The sequence below is a fragment of the Anguilla anguilla genome, chromosome 7, assembly GCF_013347855.1.
Source record: "Anguilla anguilla isolate fAngAng1 chromosome 7, fAngAng1.pri, whole genome shotgun sequence".
Classification (NCBI taxonomy): Eukaryota; Metazoa; Chordata; class Actinopteri; order Anguilliformes; family Anguillidae; genus Anguilla; species Anguilla anguilla.
The window spans coordinates 15,749,724-15,766,088 of NC_049207.1; the positions used below are offsets into that span (position 1 = coordinate 15,749,724).

At 39.8% G+C, this 16,365-nt stretch overlaps 1 protein-coding gene across 4 annotated transcripts in view; it reads left to right on the top strand.

The window, feature by feature from the left end:
- The window catches only part of LOC118232093 (voltage-dependent calcium channel subunit alpha-2/delta-1-like), a 128,971-nt gene that overhangs the window by 67,012 nt on the left and 45,594 nt on the right, over positions 1–16,365 (top strand). For all 4 annotated transcript variants that reach the window (XM_035426710.1, XM_035426707.1, XM_035426708.1 and 1 more), the window contains exons 7-10: positions 7,016–7,147; positions 11,308–11,377; positions 11,793–11,843; positions 14,414–14,513. In XM_035426710.1, coding sequence (XP_035282601.1) covers positions 7,016–7,147; positions 11,308–11,377; positions 11,793–11,843; positions 14,414–14,513 — 353 coding nt within the window. The remainder of the gene's footprint in view (positions 1–7,015; positions 7,148–11,307; positions 11,378–11,792; positions 11,844–14,413; positions 14,514–16,365) is intronic.

Here is a 16,365-nt window from a genome sequence, read left to right on the forward strand (position 1 = left end):
CGCTTAGCACGTATTTATAAGGTATTTCTGGTCTTGCACAGAACGCTCTGCCACGGCTTTTTCAACCTATCATTCTTCCGTGTGACGTTTTAAATGATTGTTCATTCAATCATCTGCCATTGACTTCTTTATTAATGTGGTGGCACAGTTGGCCTCTCCCCTCGACTGTAACTAATTGAAGATGTGCTGCAGAGGCCACGGTCTTCTGCTCTGTGAGGAAGGTAGCTTGCGCTCAGCACTCAATCAGGAACTGAAGTGAATGGTGTCTTTCCTCAAACGACCAGCCGAATGTTGCAAAAAGGAAGTAGGTAATTCATTGGAGGTTATGTTGCTTAACAGCTCCAATATCGTTTGAATACCTAAATTCTCAATTCTCAATAGACTCAATTTCACTGTTCTTCCAATACTACATAGTTAAACCTGATATATCCTACTCACAGCTGTTGCTTAAGACCAACATAGTCGAAAGGACAAGCACAAATCCTTTTAGTTTTAAATCTGAAAGATGCTTTAATATGATTACGTATTACAACATAGTGTTGACATAGTTAAAACAAATGACACTGCACTTACCAGGTTTAGCTCATTTGTATACATTCTGAAATAAGCTGATAAATGTGTCCTATAGAAATCAATACAGAGTACAGTGTGTAGTTCTGCCAGTGCTTTCTGACCATGGGCTCAATTCAATCCATCATTTAATCACTTTTTTGAAAGGCATTTTGTGGATGACTTTTGAAGGGTCCGGTAATCTCCAGTTTATGATTTGATCAGCGAATCTAACCGAGTGCACACACAGACGTAACCCTCATATGCTTTCATGCCTTTGATAGACAAGGTAAAGGAGGTGTCCGTAGCTGGTGTTCAGCAGGGCTCCACTGCACCTGATGTGAGAGGATGTTGAGCGTCCTGCCTGGGTGGGGTGTTGAGTGATTGATAGACTGCACTACTTTGGGACACGTCCATTTTGCCCCATGCATTGTGGAGACGAATGGCCATCAGTGATTTAATGTCATGCCACCAAAAGCCAAAGCCAAAGCAAGATGGATGAGTCTGGCTGGGATTCAAGGAAAACGCTGTTAGCCACAGACTCCTCTGTCTTTATTAGGACCGAACAGGCCATCGCTGGGGCGGAGTACGTGAGGGTGTCTGGAGTGGAGAGCACACAGGAAACTGTGCTACCGGGGATTATCATCCCTCTGTTTCACTCTCATTAGGCCACTGGTCTGGCCTGATTTGTTCTGTTAGCGTTGATTACTCGTGCCTGGGATGTACTTTTTTGGCTTCTTTTTCAGGAAGACTGCAATCGATTATTTCAATTATGCGCGACAGTGCCTGTCAATATGGAGGGCAAGCAGATTGCATTTACATACCCATATCTCCGGGGAGCTAAAATAATGAACCAACAGCTGCCAAGCTGGTAGAGAGGTTTTTTTTTTCCTTTACGGAAAGAGATATTTTTAGAAGTGCAGGTGTGTATCAGAGGGTCTTCTGTTTTAACATATTTACTATATGAAGCAGGTCTAAAATGGCACAGATGCCAAAATGGCCACTTATTAACCATCATATTGTGACTCAGTGAGAGGAGGATTTGACTCCTTGGCTGCATTCTCTCACAGCCATTTATAATTTAAATCACCCCATTGAGATCCCTGAAGTCATGGAACAATATCAAGGCTGCTCATTGCACGCGTGGCCTCACAAATGGTCTGGTGCTGGGGACGCCCTGTCCCTGTTAGCAGGAGAAATGCGTTAAGTCTCAGCCCCTCTGCGTTTTGGACACGGGCACTGCAGCCTGGAACACAAGCCCACGCAGGTACTGACCTGGGGCCAAGCTGCTCAATGAGCGGGTTTCTGCGCTCTACCGTATATGAGAATGGACACTGTTACAGGCCTGCAATAATCTTTTTCGTCTTCAACCTACAATGTATAATGTGTTTGCTTGTATGGTGCATGAATGTAAAGGAGAATTGTGGCCTTTCATGAAATCTCTCTGAGATTTTCTGGTGCTGCTTTTGTTTTGGTGGGAGATAATTAACCTGTAAAAATCAAGGTAATCCTGTAATGTGTTTGGGAAAATGGATCCCTGACACTTATGTTGCATTTGCCATAATTACACCACCGTAGTGCCTCAGGGGTATTATAAGGCATTCAGGAACCTGAGATCTGAGCAAGTCATTATTAATCCAATGTATAATCAAGGAGAGAAAAAAGTGCTTTAACTGAAAGGCTCTAATTAATGTTTAATTGCATGGAAACAAGAACATGGTTTAAAGAGTTTAAATATTTATCAGTCTTTATGTGCCTCCTAGCATGCTTCTTAACGGTATTGTTTAGACACCCATGTTCCTATGTAGTACTCTTTATGTCTGAGGCAAAAATCATGTCTATCATAATATTATTTTGACATTAATGATATTTCACTTATTTATTTTCCAGACATGCTTACCCATCTTATGTTTTACAGAGTATTCATGTATACATCTATCATTTACCAGTATGGTCTGTATGCTGAATGAAGAATTATGTCTGCAGACATCCCCTATTACATGCATTAATATTTTTTCAACACAGGTGTATGTAATGTATAAATGCCAAAAATAAGATTCAAATAGAGTCATTATACCATCCGAACTTTCACCTGCTGCTTAATTGAAGCTTCTTGCATTTGGGCTTAGTTGATGTTGAGGCCTTATGGGGAAGCTGGAGTGCTGCCGAAACTGCTAGGCAAGGAGACTTCTAAGCAGCACATCGCAGTACTTGTACAACAAGCAGGACACAATGCTCAGATACTATTGAATATTGAGCATGGGAGGTGAAGCCCAGCACCTGGACCTGTCCTGATTATCTATGTTCATTTAGAGAGCCCATGGCACATACTGCAAAGAGCAAAGAATGTTATAGTTCTCCTCACTGTTGTTCTCCTGAACTTTGCTTCATTTACAACTGAAAATGTGAACCTGCTTCAACTGCGCCAAATCAAATCACAGCTATACTTTTTAATAAAATACAATAACATAAGCTCAGCAAAACAATATTAGCATCTTAATCAATGTATTGAAATATCTCCACCCTTACAGTCTGTATTTTTTTTAATGTCATGTATTGACGAGCTGTGGTACAGACAAATATGTAAAGTGAATTAAGATGGGGGTTACTCTGAAGTGAAATCATGCCCGACATGCCCGTAGAGCCCAATAAAGATCTATAAGAGTGTCATTCCTGTTCATTAGTTGCCGTCCTTCTGCAGCCTGGCCTGTGGTGATGAATGGTGCCACTTTCTGGTCTCCAGCTGGTGCTATGTCACCCTGAGTGCTGCTATGACAGTAGATCATAGTTACACACTGCTCAGCAGTAAGTGAGAAGAGTGGGCCCAACCGCCAGCACTCTCAGGTGTCTGAATTCTGCACAGTTGTAGGAGACCATATTGAGTTAGCTTGGCATGTTTGGAGGGGAGGGGTTGTTGGTCGGGGGCTGGGGTGTGTGCAGCAGATGTCCTGAAGAGTGACGTAATGCAATTATTTATCAAGTGGATGATATTCATATATGCAAACTAACATCATTTCATTCACTTTTCTGTTATAAGATATTTCTGTATATCTGGAAAATATACAATTAAACAGTCCAATGCTAATGTAAATATAACCATGCCACAAGACAGGAGTTTCACAAGACTGTCGTTCACGTTGATGTTTAATAATGCAGAGGATAAAGTGTGGTGTGCAGGGATGAACTTATCTTCCCTTGACACCATCTGGCTGAGACTGAAGGATGTCTGACTTATGAAAGTGAAGTTTGATTTAATATGGACCGGCAGACATGAAACTTAGAGCAGCTCTGGAGATGAGCAGAGTTAATGCCACACAAGAGAGCTGGGGGCTGTTCCTCTGCTTCCTTACCTCACGCCATCAGCAGACTGAGTCACGATTCAGTTGGTCAAGATGAAGTGGAATTCTAAGGTGACACGACTTGGGTTTCTGATGGTGAAAGCCCCTCTCTAAGTAAATCGGCCTCTTCTGGGAATAAAAGGTTTTCAACTTGTTTTAAAATTTGTATGCCCCCCTGCAGTCCAGGGGTTATACTTCTGGTTCTTGTCAGTTGCAAAGTGAATTTTGAGGTGAGTAACAAAACAATTTGGGCTGAATTTCGCTTATTCATGAAATTCATATTTCAAATCTGTCATCTAGAAATGGCACAGTGTCTGATCTGTTAACAGCTGACGTATTACTAACAAAATAAGTTCAGATTGCTTCTGTATAGCATGGAGAACTTTGGAAAAGTTCAATAATACAGTATATTGGCTTCATAAATTTTTATTGGTTGTTCAGGCTCGCGAGCATACAGCAGGATTCACCTACCGAAAGTGGTTTATCTTCAACCTTTAGCAGTAAAACAACATTCAGTGATTTAAGGAATGAAAACTGCACCCACTACTAAAGTCTGCTAAATATAATATGAAGAAAGATGAGCATTTTTGTCTCTTCATAAACTATGACAAGATAAAAATATAATGGAATTATAATGGAATTATAATGGAATTATAATTCAGTTTATGAGTGACCAGACTTATGACACGTGGGTGTTTGACATTTCCTTGAGGTGAAGGCTGCCATTTCCACAAAATTAGATTGAATATCCACTAGTCAAATCCTGCCAGCTGAAGATGAACTCATTTCTTTATGCCCCTTCATACTCTGTAAATTGGCGAGTGCATTACGGACCAACCTGCATATAAAACAGGTTATGAATTTATTGTAGAAAGCAGTAACGGAAGACAAGTCACTAGTCATTTTTACTCTTAGATGCTTGTCATTCATACGAAGCAACCACACTTGCAGAGAACATTACTACCACTGCAATGTTGGCGTACCTAACAACAGGAGGCGCTCAGACAGGCTGAGCCAGCAGAGCCCCAGGTGATTACAAACACACTTATAGTCAGGTAACCCAGGCAGGCAGGGGGTGCACACAATTATCTGCAGAAATTAGGAAATGGTTGTAGCAATGGTGCGGCCTACCGCTGCGACATTGTTATCGATCTGACAGTAGGATGTAAAACTCCTGAAGGTTAACTTCTAGCTTTCCACTCTGCACCTGTGCAAGGTCTGTCTGCTGAACTGCAGATGCCCCCACAGTTCCGTCTGCTGTACTTGCAGGCGGAGAAATATCATCATGAGGTTGCGTGAGGCCAGGCTTTCCTCCTTCCATTCATCCTGGTGAAAATGGTGAATGCCAGAACATCAAGTCTTTTTCCAAGGAAACATTCGTTCCGGGGGGGGCGGGGGTGACCTGTGGACTGTCTGTCAAATGTTTGTGTGGTGATACAGGAGCAAAGTGAATAACAGCTTGCTGTCAGTGTGTAAATAAAGCCAAGCGTTTGGTGCTGGAAGGCCATCTGCAGCCACTCAGTTTGAAAGGCATCTTAAATTACATTTATGGCTCAGTTCGGCCGAGGAGGGGGATGCAATTTAAGCCTGGATTTACATATATGTTCATGTTTTTTACTGTAGATTTAGCGCTTGGTATTAATGAAGTGATGAGGGCTCCTCTCAATCCTCCTGATGAATCCACGTGACTGAAAGTGGATTTTATGGCGGGGATTGACTGTTTCATTCCAGAAATGAGGTAGTTAGGGAGCCAATTGAAATGAAGACGTACACCCATCGCTTGCTGTGAAAATGGCATAGTGCGTAAATCATAGGAGGTTTGTTGCTTGTGCAGTGTTTAAAGTGAGCGAGAGGGTGATGGAGCGGGGCTGTGGAATTTCCTATTGATTCCAGCGTGTGTGAAATTGAATCGGGTGGTTGGTCAAGGTTTTCGGGGGTGGTGCACAGACGGAACAGAGGAAATGGAAGACCGGGCATGTGAAGTGTTATCACAGGCAGATTGATATCTTCGCCCATACGGCAAGGAAAGCCTTTCTCATTGCTGATAAGTGGCATGTCGTAAATGGCAGTGGATTGATCCACTTCCAATGGCAAGGAAGTCCAGTGTCTTGGCTTTATGATGCCAGGCCTAGATGCTAAATGAAGGGTATCAAAAATATTCAGAGCAGGCATATCAGCCACACCTATTTCACATTGTATGTTCAAATATAGAGACTCCACAGCCAAGTGTGATGTGAAATTGCTTTAAAGAGCTTCTCTGGGGGTTTAATTAACAGTAATATATGGAGATTTGGTATGTGTGAATCCTTTTCTGATGGCAGAAATGTCACCGACTTAACAAATGTATAGTGTTGCTGCAGCAATAAAATATTGAATTCCCGGTAAGGTATAAGTGCATGGCTAGGTGTTTTTTTTATCTGAGTCTTCACTCCCCAGTAGCTTAACTCTCAGTAGCCTATAAGTCCTTTTAATATAGAAAAATATGGACTGGGATCCAAATAGATTTGCTGGCCCAGGATTGGCATTTGATATATGGCTGGCCTAATAAAGCTGTGTGCTGTGCCCTTTAACATTATGCTTACATTTTTATTTTAGTCAAGGTTGGAGGAACACACACATGCCAGGGTGGCTAAAAACAAAACAACAGAACAAGCATATATTCTCTGGAAAATTGTATCAACAAAATCCTCTGTTAATCCCAGAAACAAATTTGATTACTATTGCAGCTTTTTGAAATCTGTCTGGATAATTAAAGATGGGGGATACATTCTGTGCTTAAATCCATGGAGTGGGCACTTAATACACCATTATACTTTGTTGTCTAAAGCAGGGGATTTAGTTTAAATAACCACGTCTATATGTTACAACAACAGAAACAATAATGATGTTATCTACATTATCATACGTAATTCCACAGTTGTTTACAAAACAGTCCAGAAAGCAGTTTAGTTGTCCACTGAGAGAACGTCCATCTCAATGTTATTGAATTAAATTAGTTCACAGTGCACAGATGTGTTCTCTTTACAGAACTTATTGTAATGGTAGAGGTTACGGTTGGACATTGTAAGGGCTGAGACTATTGCATTAGTGCATTTCATTGAAAGATTTGACTCCTGTCTTTCATCCAGCCACAATCATTTTGAACGAGCTGAACTGGACTGAAGCACTAGAAGATGTCTTTAAGAAGAACCGGGAAGAGGACCCCACACTACTCTGGCAGGTGTTTGGCAGTGCCACCGGACTGGCACGCTACTACCCAGGTGAGGGTCTCATGGCAAATACACACAGTTGGTGAGGCTTAACATCCGGGATAACCAAGCATCACACAGGTGAGCTACACATTAATATCCCAGGATTATTTACATAATGGGTGTGGTCTTGGAGAGTTACTTCGCATTAGTTTATAAAAGTCATTTTCATAAACTGTTATTGGGCTTCTTTTTATGCAAATCAGTCACTTGGTGTCATGTGTCGTTTGTTGATGAAGCTGCTGTCGCAGTTTTGATGTTACGGCAGTCTGTTACCAGACTTCTGCAGTAGCATTATTAGCTGCATGACAGCTGTCTATTTTTGTGCTTTGAAACATGACCTTTCTCTGTTACACCTTAGTAAACACTAAGACAAGATTCAACCCTCTTTGAATACCACGGTTTCTGCATCTCTCCATTGGTACAAAGGAAAAAATGTACACTCTTTAAAATGTCAAAGAAAGATAATATATTTACGATTAAATTAATGAAGTCAAAAATGATGCACTTCCAGTTAAGCTAGTCACAGCACCATAAAAACAATATGTGTGTGGATCGCTCTCTCTCTCTCTTTATATATATATATATATACACAGTATATATATATTTATATATATATACAAATTATTACAGAGAGAGAGCGAGAGAGAGACAGAGAAAGAGATGGTATACACACTTATATATACCAAAAATAAATGTAATTCTTACACTGAAGAACCACTCTGACTGGACATCGTTTCCTGTCAGCAAAACATGAAGGAAGTGATGACACAGCTTATGGTCTTTCTTCACACCTGCGCTGCCAAAGAACACTAGACACAACAGCCCCCCGCCAGTTTCCTCTTGGCCTTCTAATGAGCACCTCAGCAGGATGCAGAACACACATCGAGGTGCTGTCAGGAGTGTAACGTAGCGTGGCGAGCCAGGTGGGCTGAGGGGAAGCACAGTTAATTAGAGTGTAAGACTACAATCAGCAGGGTGACATCGCTGCCCCCATCTCCCTGGTCAAGAAACACCGATGATCCTTAGCACACCATTAGGAGATCCTCAAAGCCAAGCTACCCTATGGGGCTCGGTATGTGCATGAGTGTCTGTCTGCAGAGCTATTTCCAGACCCCTCTGGACTGGCTTCACACCAGCCCCCGCAGATCTACAACCTTAGTTACTTTATCACCCTGCACAGCCTTTTTAAAGAAATCAGTATGATCTGCACAGCACATACAGTATACACTCCCGTTTCTACAAATACCAAAAGCTGATAAAGTGTGGAGTCATTACCATTTTGTTTGCTTGAAATTCGTGATAAAACGCCACCTTTGATATGACTTCCAGTCAGATGAACCAGACGTACCAGAGCCTGAACTGGAAAGTTATATAGACAATGTGGAGCTTTCAGTCAGTATCATCTATTTATCACCACCACCAGTGAAGGCACTGGAGTTAGTGTTACAGGTGTCACAATATCACAACGCCATGTGAGGGCAACGTCTTAAATATTGCTTCTACCCATTTGTACCTTTTTGTGTACAGTGTTACTACTACTGCTTTTACTAACACAAAACATCTGTGCTGCAATCTCTTATGATCGGCAAACTTTTCTGAGCATCAGAGACAGGTCTACAGATCTAACCCCTAGTTTTACTGTACTAACTCAAGTCACAGACCTCACCACTGCAGTAGTTCTTCCTGCAGGACAGAAAAAAGAACGCAGCCGCTATTCTCTTGCCTAATGTACAGTCAATTGAGAACTAGCTTGACGACCTTAGGAGCTGGGGGAGGGGTCTGACGAGTGTCAGTCATACAAGACAGATATGCTGTGGTTTGACTTGGGTCAGATACATGAGCATCTAAATATTAGTATTTGAAAATTGCATATGTAGTTGAAGTATTTAAAATATTTTAAAATCATGAAGGCTTTTGGATGGCCGTTGCAGTCCCCAGACTTGAATGTAATTGAAAATATTCAGGCAGATCTCAAATATGCACTGCATGCAATGCAACCTAAGAATACTTCTGAACTAGAAGAGTTCTGCAAGGAAGAGTGAGAATAGCAAGAATTGAAAGAAAGCTGGATACAGGAAATGTTTGGAAGTGTTAAGGGAAATGGCAAAGGGGGTGTTAATGAGTGCTAACTCACCGATGTGCACAGGCGCATGTGTAATGTTCACTTTTGGTTATTATTTTGAATCAGAAAGAAATGCAAATGGATTGTCATCATGCTCTAATATTTGCAGAATGCCGTCAGGTTTTACTTTGTACCATGGAGAGGCCAGGGCAGCTTCTGTTCACCTGAAGATTATCATAATTATAGCATAGATGTTGACCAGGGCTGCCCAAACTTTGCATACAATTGTAAATAGTTATTATGTTGGACCATTTAAAAAGAGTGTCGTCAAATATGTTTATCAATTTAACTGTGACATATTTTCCCATAAAAGTTCAACTGGAAGATAAAAGTTAGCTAAATGTCTTCTTATTTGCCAATTTGATTCAAATATTTTTTACAGCTCAATCTCACATTTGGCTATCACATTTTTCAAGTGTATTGCAAGTATTGTTGCACGTTTCGGATTTTGACATGAGGGTGTGCTTTCCCTAATGTTGCAGTATTATATTTATATTAACAATCATTTATTATGAAGAAGCTGTAATTCCGAATTTAAACCATATTTATTTCTACTTTTTTCACCAGCATTAGTTATATTGTGAATCGAAAGCTATCTAATTAAATTTGAAATCAGACATGATTCAGGCAAACAACTATGTCTGACAATTATGCAAACAAATCTTTTAATGTTTAATAAATGAGGCCACGTAAGTGCATGCTGTAATTAGAACATTAAATAAGAAATCCTTGCAATAAAATACTGTGTAAGCATAAATATAAGTACATACAGAAGCAATTACTTCACATACTTTCTAAAAACGCTTCTGGATACATTCAAGTCTTAAAATATGTGTATATGTAAATAATATATTTGAAAACACTTTCAGAAAAAAAGTATTTGGTTGTAATTGAAATACTTGTTATGTTTATTTGACCCAAGTCTGTCTAGCAAGTTTCAAATCACTCTAAAGGACAATCCCTCATATATACAGTGAGGAGGCTGCTTTGCCCATGGCTCTTTCTGGAAGGTCGGCCTCTGACCTCATGAGCACACATAGCACACAGTGCCAGCCAGGATACTTATGGTAGCTCTATTTACTGGAGGTATGCAGAGGACTAGTGAACACACACTCTAACAGCGTTAACTCAACTCTAACAGGTGACCTACTGGGTTGAGTGAACTAACACTGTTAGAGTTAAATGAACACAGGACATTTTACTGAGGACTTGAGTCATGCTCCCCTAGCTGCCTGTGAAGAACCTTTCAGCTCAAGGAATAGGGATAAGCAACTGTCATCTGCAGATGCACACTCCACTCTTATCTGTGCCACTGACACATGTGAGAGATTGTATGGGTTCTGCTCCCGTTTAATTGGGATCTGCAGCACAGATGCTGGAAGGAAACAAAGAGTTTCAAAAAGCAGGCATGGCAGGGCTATCAAACTGATTCTTCCGATCATCTGAGCAATGTAAATGTAAAAATGCCATGTAAAATTTAGTATATAAATTAAAAAATGTATGTATTAATTTATTATGTAAATCATACATACAATGAAGTCCATACATATTTGGACGGTGATAAATTCTTGGTGTTAAAATATATAAAACTGAAATAATTACTTTAGACTAATTCAATCCTGCTGATTTCTGTTTACAAGCATAGGCACTCTCATGCCATTTCGTAACCACACAATTACAAGATGATTTCTCTGTCTGTCATTGAGATTGGAATGGGAAAGCTGTTTTTGTGTATTGCAGTGTTGTACTTTATACATTGTGTCAGGTTTAATTAGCAGTGAAGCATGAGGATTGGTTCATTTCAAATGAAAGGAAAAAAGCAGGATGTTTAATCCCAGAGGAAGATCTGTAGCATTTACCTAAGGCCTACTTTGGTCTTTTTTTTGTTTTTCTACACTGGTATTTCCTCCAAAGAGGGACAGACACTTCAGTGATGCTGTACCATGAGCCCATGGGCTGTAAATGCACTGAGCAAATAAAGTCACTGAGGCTAAAAATTGACTGTAGCGTTCGTGCAAACCTAATGACGCATTCTGTTCAATTGTAGCTTCTCCTTGGATGGATTCAACAAAGATGCCCAGCAAAATTGATTTGTACGACGTTCGCCGGCGACCGTGGTAAGCAGCCGGGATCGCGAGTGAATATCGCCTCGCCTCAGCTAATTTGGTGTCCAGTGTGCTGATGCTCTCGACGCCACAGCTTTCATCCTAACGAGCCGTTTTCTGATCCTGTCCGCTCTCGTTGAGGCTGTGCACAGTGCTCCACACTTACTGAAAGAGCAAGAGCAAACAATTGATTATTTTTAAGACCCAATGCAAGTTTGATACTGTAGTCGATACAGCATGTGCATATAAAATGCCCACAGGTAAACAGTAGCATTGTACATGCAACATGTTAAGTCATATTGATTCTTATCATTCTGTTGCTCAAGAAGCACTTCTGAATGAAAACCTTATATAATGTTATACTTTGTAATAGCTTCTGTTGATAGACAATCACTGCTGTCTAATCATTTGGTTTTTGTGTTCTTAGGTATATACAAGGTGCTGCTTCACCAAAGGACATGCTGATACTTGTGGATGCGTGAGTGATCTTGTAGTTATATAGTTCTTGAAGGGATAGCTGACTTTCCAGAATATTATTTCAGTTTTTAGTGTGTGCTCAATCAACCTAGACAGTGACAGTTATAGTTATGCGCGCTGAAGCATGTTTTGGATACTTACAGAAGTTTCTGATTACTAGCCGGCTTTATAGTGGCTTGTATAGGGCACTTGGGGCTTTGTGGTCTACACCAAGAATATACACAGCAAGTAACTCCAAAGCAGCTTGAACAGCAATGTTATGTTTCCTGAAGCTTTATGTATGAACATAGTATAAATCTAAAAATCAGTTTTATTTTGTTAAAATAAAAACTGACACACACACACACACAAGTGGGGTTTCTATTCAACTGTTTTTATGCAAATTTTTAATTTGCACACAAGTAAACCCGCATGGTAACACCTTAAATTAAAAAAAAAAAAAAAACAGCGAAATTGCAAAGTTTTTTATGCTTGAAAAGGTGTAAGAGTTGGCATATCAATAGAGGGAAGATATGATAAAGGGTGATGGAAACTGATTTTCTGACTAAGTGATGATGTGACGGGGACCTCAGTCTTATGCTTCCTCTCTAGAAAGCCCAAAAAATACCAATCATGGCACACGGTTGGTTAAATGTGCTTTTTGACACTAAAATGCTTCACCCAAAACTGGTGTATGAAATGCCAGTGCACAATAATCTCACAGAATTGCCTGGTGCGTCTGCACTCCCAGGTGTATGGTAGATTTTCTGCTGGTGATAGCCATTTGAGCCATCATTAGACCATTACATGGCCTCTTAGATATCTCTGAGCTGCATGTAATACAACCACGTTTAACTGTGAGAGGGCTGTTATGATCACTCTTCCAAGAGCGAGTATGCCTTGCAAACTCTCCATAACTGTTTGGCTGGCACTCTTTTGATTAAGTAATCTTGTTGCGCCCTCTTCAGAATATTCACATAACAGTAGCTGATGGAAACACATTCTGATTCGCATTTTCTTTTGCCGACTTTTCAGAAATCGGCTGCACATTTGCCAAATATTTGGATGGAAACTTAACTATAGATGAAGAAGGCACAATAACAGTGTGTGTGTGTGTGTGTGTTTGCTGAGACCACATTGCTCTGGATTTGTGTTTAATGTGTGTGTGTGCGTGTGTGTGTGTTTATATATAGGTACATACACACACACACACACACACACATAATGCATTGGGGGAGAATGCCCCTGGAGTAAGACATCCCACCTTAATTTTCTTCCTGACAAATACATTGCACCTCATTTCATCTCCACACTTTTTTTGAATGTCTGCTCTTTTGAGTTTTGACATTTCATCTGTCTTACCATATTTGTGAGATTTATTCTCCCGGAACCTTTTTGACATGAACTGATCAAATCTTTGACACTGGAAAACACAAGTAAATGTGATGCTATAAATTACACACAAAATACACGTGTGTCTTAAACTACCATTGTTTGTAAAGCAAAACAACTAAAAACGCATACAGTAATAATGATCTGCATGTCCATAGCCTCTGAAATTGTGTAAGCCCTTTGCCTTTTTTGTGATTTTATTGTAATAAAAGTGATTTTTTTTGAGTGAAGGACTCACTCTGTCACCCCTATACTAGGAGGTGTGAGATTCTGCTGTCCTGCTTTTTGATTAAATCTTGAATGAAACAGGAGCAGGGCAAGCATGCCATGGCTAAATGAGGACTATAAAAAAATTTAAATCAATGCCTGCCTTGTAACTTAACGTTTTATAGATAAGTGGTGGACTTGATTGATGGGCTTTTAAACATAAAAGCTATATTTATGTCTTTTTTCATAATAGAATATGAAAACTTTCCCGGCATGTTCTGTTCTCTCACTGTGTGATTACCACTGTTCCTTAATTGGCAGTGAGTAATTGCTATATTTAGAATGCGTCCTTCGGCGATATTAGAATTTCATAACCTTTTTAGCTCAGCACATTGTCTGCACCCACCTCTTTGTGTTTAAAAGACGAAAGAGTATCCCTTGAATATGTAATCCATTCAAGCTATCAAAAGTCTTTTTAAAATGTGAAAGATAAAAGCATAAAATTTTCTTTTTCCATGCTATTTGCCCTGAGACAGATTAATAGAACTCTCCATTTAAATTTTACTACTATCCACTTATGCGGCTATAATATTAATGACCCATTTTGCACCTCATGTTCACAAGCTTCAAAATTATAGAGATGCAACAATTATGTGGTGTGTCTTCATTTTCTCCCCCTCATTATTTTCTCTGTTTGCCACTGGAAACAAATCAAATTTAATCCAGTGCTGCATGAAAGTATCCCTCTGAAATAATATTTTAAAAATATGAAGATAACATGTTAATTGTTTATACTCTGCCATGTGATTTCAGTTGTTGTTAATTGTTAGTCTTACTGTGACTATATGTTATGTAATTATTAGATAAGTCTATTAATCAGTGCTTTATTATGGTATAAAAAAGTTATGGTATAAACATTAAGGCTATTAAGGTATTTGAATGTATTATATGTACCCTTATAATACCTCTGGTATTTGTTCTCATCCTTTACAGGAGTGGCAGTGTCTCTGGCCTGACACTGAAACTGATCCGCACCTCTGTTAATGAGATGTTGGAGACCTTGTCCGATGATGACTATGTGAACGTAGTTTATGTGAGTATCTCCTGATTACCTCTGACCAGCACCGCAATATTAGATTTTTCTTAATAATATCAACAGTTCTGTTCAGAAAGGAACTATGTCTTTGGAATAAGGGTATTTTGTGCTTGTGTACTCATGTGTTCGTTGATTATCTTTTGTATCTCTGTCCTTGTATTGACAGAAATTCGTCATTTAAAAGCATACAGTATTTTTGGAAATTGTCCTTTTTTCACCCCATACCACGTGTTGTGTTTTGCGAGGGAAATATTCATCCTTTCATCCTAGTTGTAAAAAAAACATGGCTTGTAATGGCATCGTAAATTATTAGGCGTTTCAAAATTTAAAAGAGACCACATACAGTAAACATTTGTGTACAGTAGGCAAGGAATATTTCAGCCTATGGTGTGGGCAACAGAGTGCGGGGCGTCTGGTAATTGCCAGTGAATCCTGCAGTCTGGCTGACAGGTCTTTCACATCTTCTACTCATAAGACCTCACAATTTCACAATGAAAATCATTTACCATCTCAGAAATCACACTTACCTGGCATTCGATATTTCTGCTTAATGCTCAAGTTTGAGGAGACAGATACAGAGACTGATGTGGGACTTCAATATTAAGATGTATGTTTGAATGAGATAGCCAGTGTTTCTGGAGAAAAGGATGAGACAGGTGAGAGATAATGAAACATGGATTTGACTTGAGTTCTCTGCTTGAGAACAGGGGTTTAATGAAATTGCTACCATCCCATCTTGTGAACCAAATTGAGACTTCTGTCAGAAAAACCAAATCGAAGGGTCTGGCGGCTGTGAGGCTTAAGAAAACGTCATCCATCATGTTTTATAGCTCCAAATTTATTCTAAGAAGCTTTCATTATTTTTAGTTGATTTCAATATTTCCAAACTGAGACATAATTGATACCAGCCATTTCCACTAGTTGTCCATTATGAATATACCTTCAATTTATTACTGTTTTACGTAGATACTTGGGTATTTATTAGGGGGAAGAATTCAATGGTGTGCCTCACTCGTGAAATAGAATTTGAACAGCCATTTAAAAAAAATGAATTTTAAGCTAGGCGTAAGGTTAATATGAGCTTGTTTTTTCATCCATCCATAACTACCTGACCAGACTTAGGCCAGTAATGAAATTGGCTGGCTGTGTGCCAACAGTGAAGCTTCAAATTAACAGAAATATTCATGTATGTGCTGTACATTGTTCTGAAGATCAAACTGCAGTTGCTTTTAAGAGAAAACCTTGAAGTCCTCCTGCATTTCCAAGTTCAGCACTGCAGTCATGAAGGTTCTCGGGGAGATTGGTTTTGTCTGATGTGGCAATGGAAGTGAAAGTTGAGAACACTGTGGTGGTTAGATAAGTGAGTAATGCCCCAGTATTTCCCTTTAATCATGTTAGGTACCTAAATAGATGCTAGACGAGGCTTATAGTGCTATGAATTCAATCCCAGCAGGTTAAGGACCCAGCATATCATTGGGGCTGTAACAGCTTTATGATTGTGCATATTGGTGAGGGTTAGCAGCAACTGTGCAATTAAAACCCAAAGGGTGCATTGATTGACAATGGAGTGTGGTGGCAAAGTCCAACAGGGGAATCTGACTTATCCATTATAAGTGTTGTGTATGATCTCCAGACTCATTTCCCAAAGTTTTAACTCAAAAGACAATCTGCTTTTCATAACTTTCGTAGTCATGATGACTTACATTTAGGCCTAACGGATTTGGCGGGAATGCAGCTGCATTTGGAGGTTAGTTCAGCAAGGGCCTTCTCGGTGAACTCCCTCACAGATGGCATTCCTGATTTTTCAGGCCCCCGGGAGTTATTAGCTCTGCTGCTTCATGTCAAAACC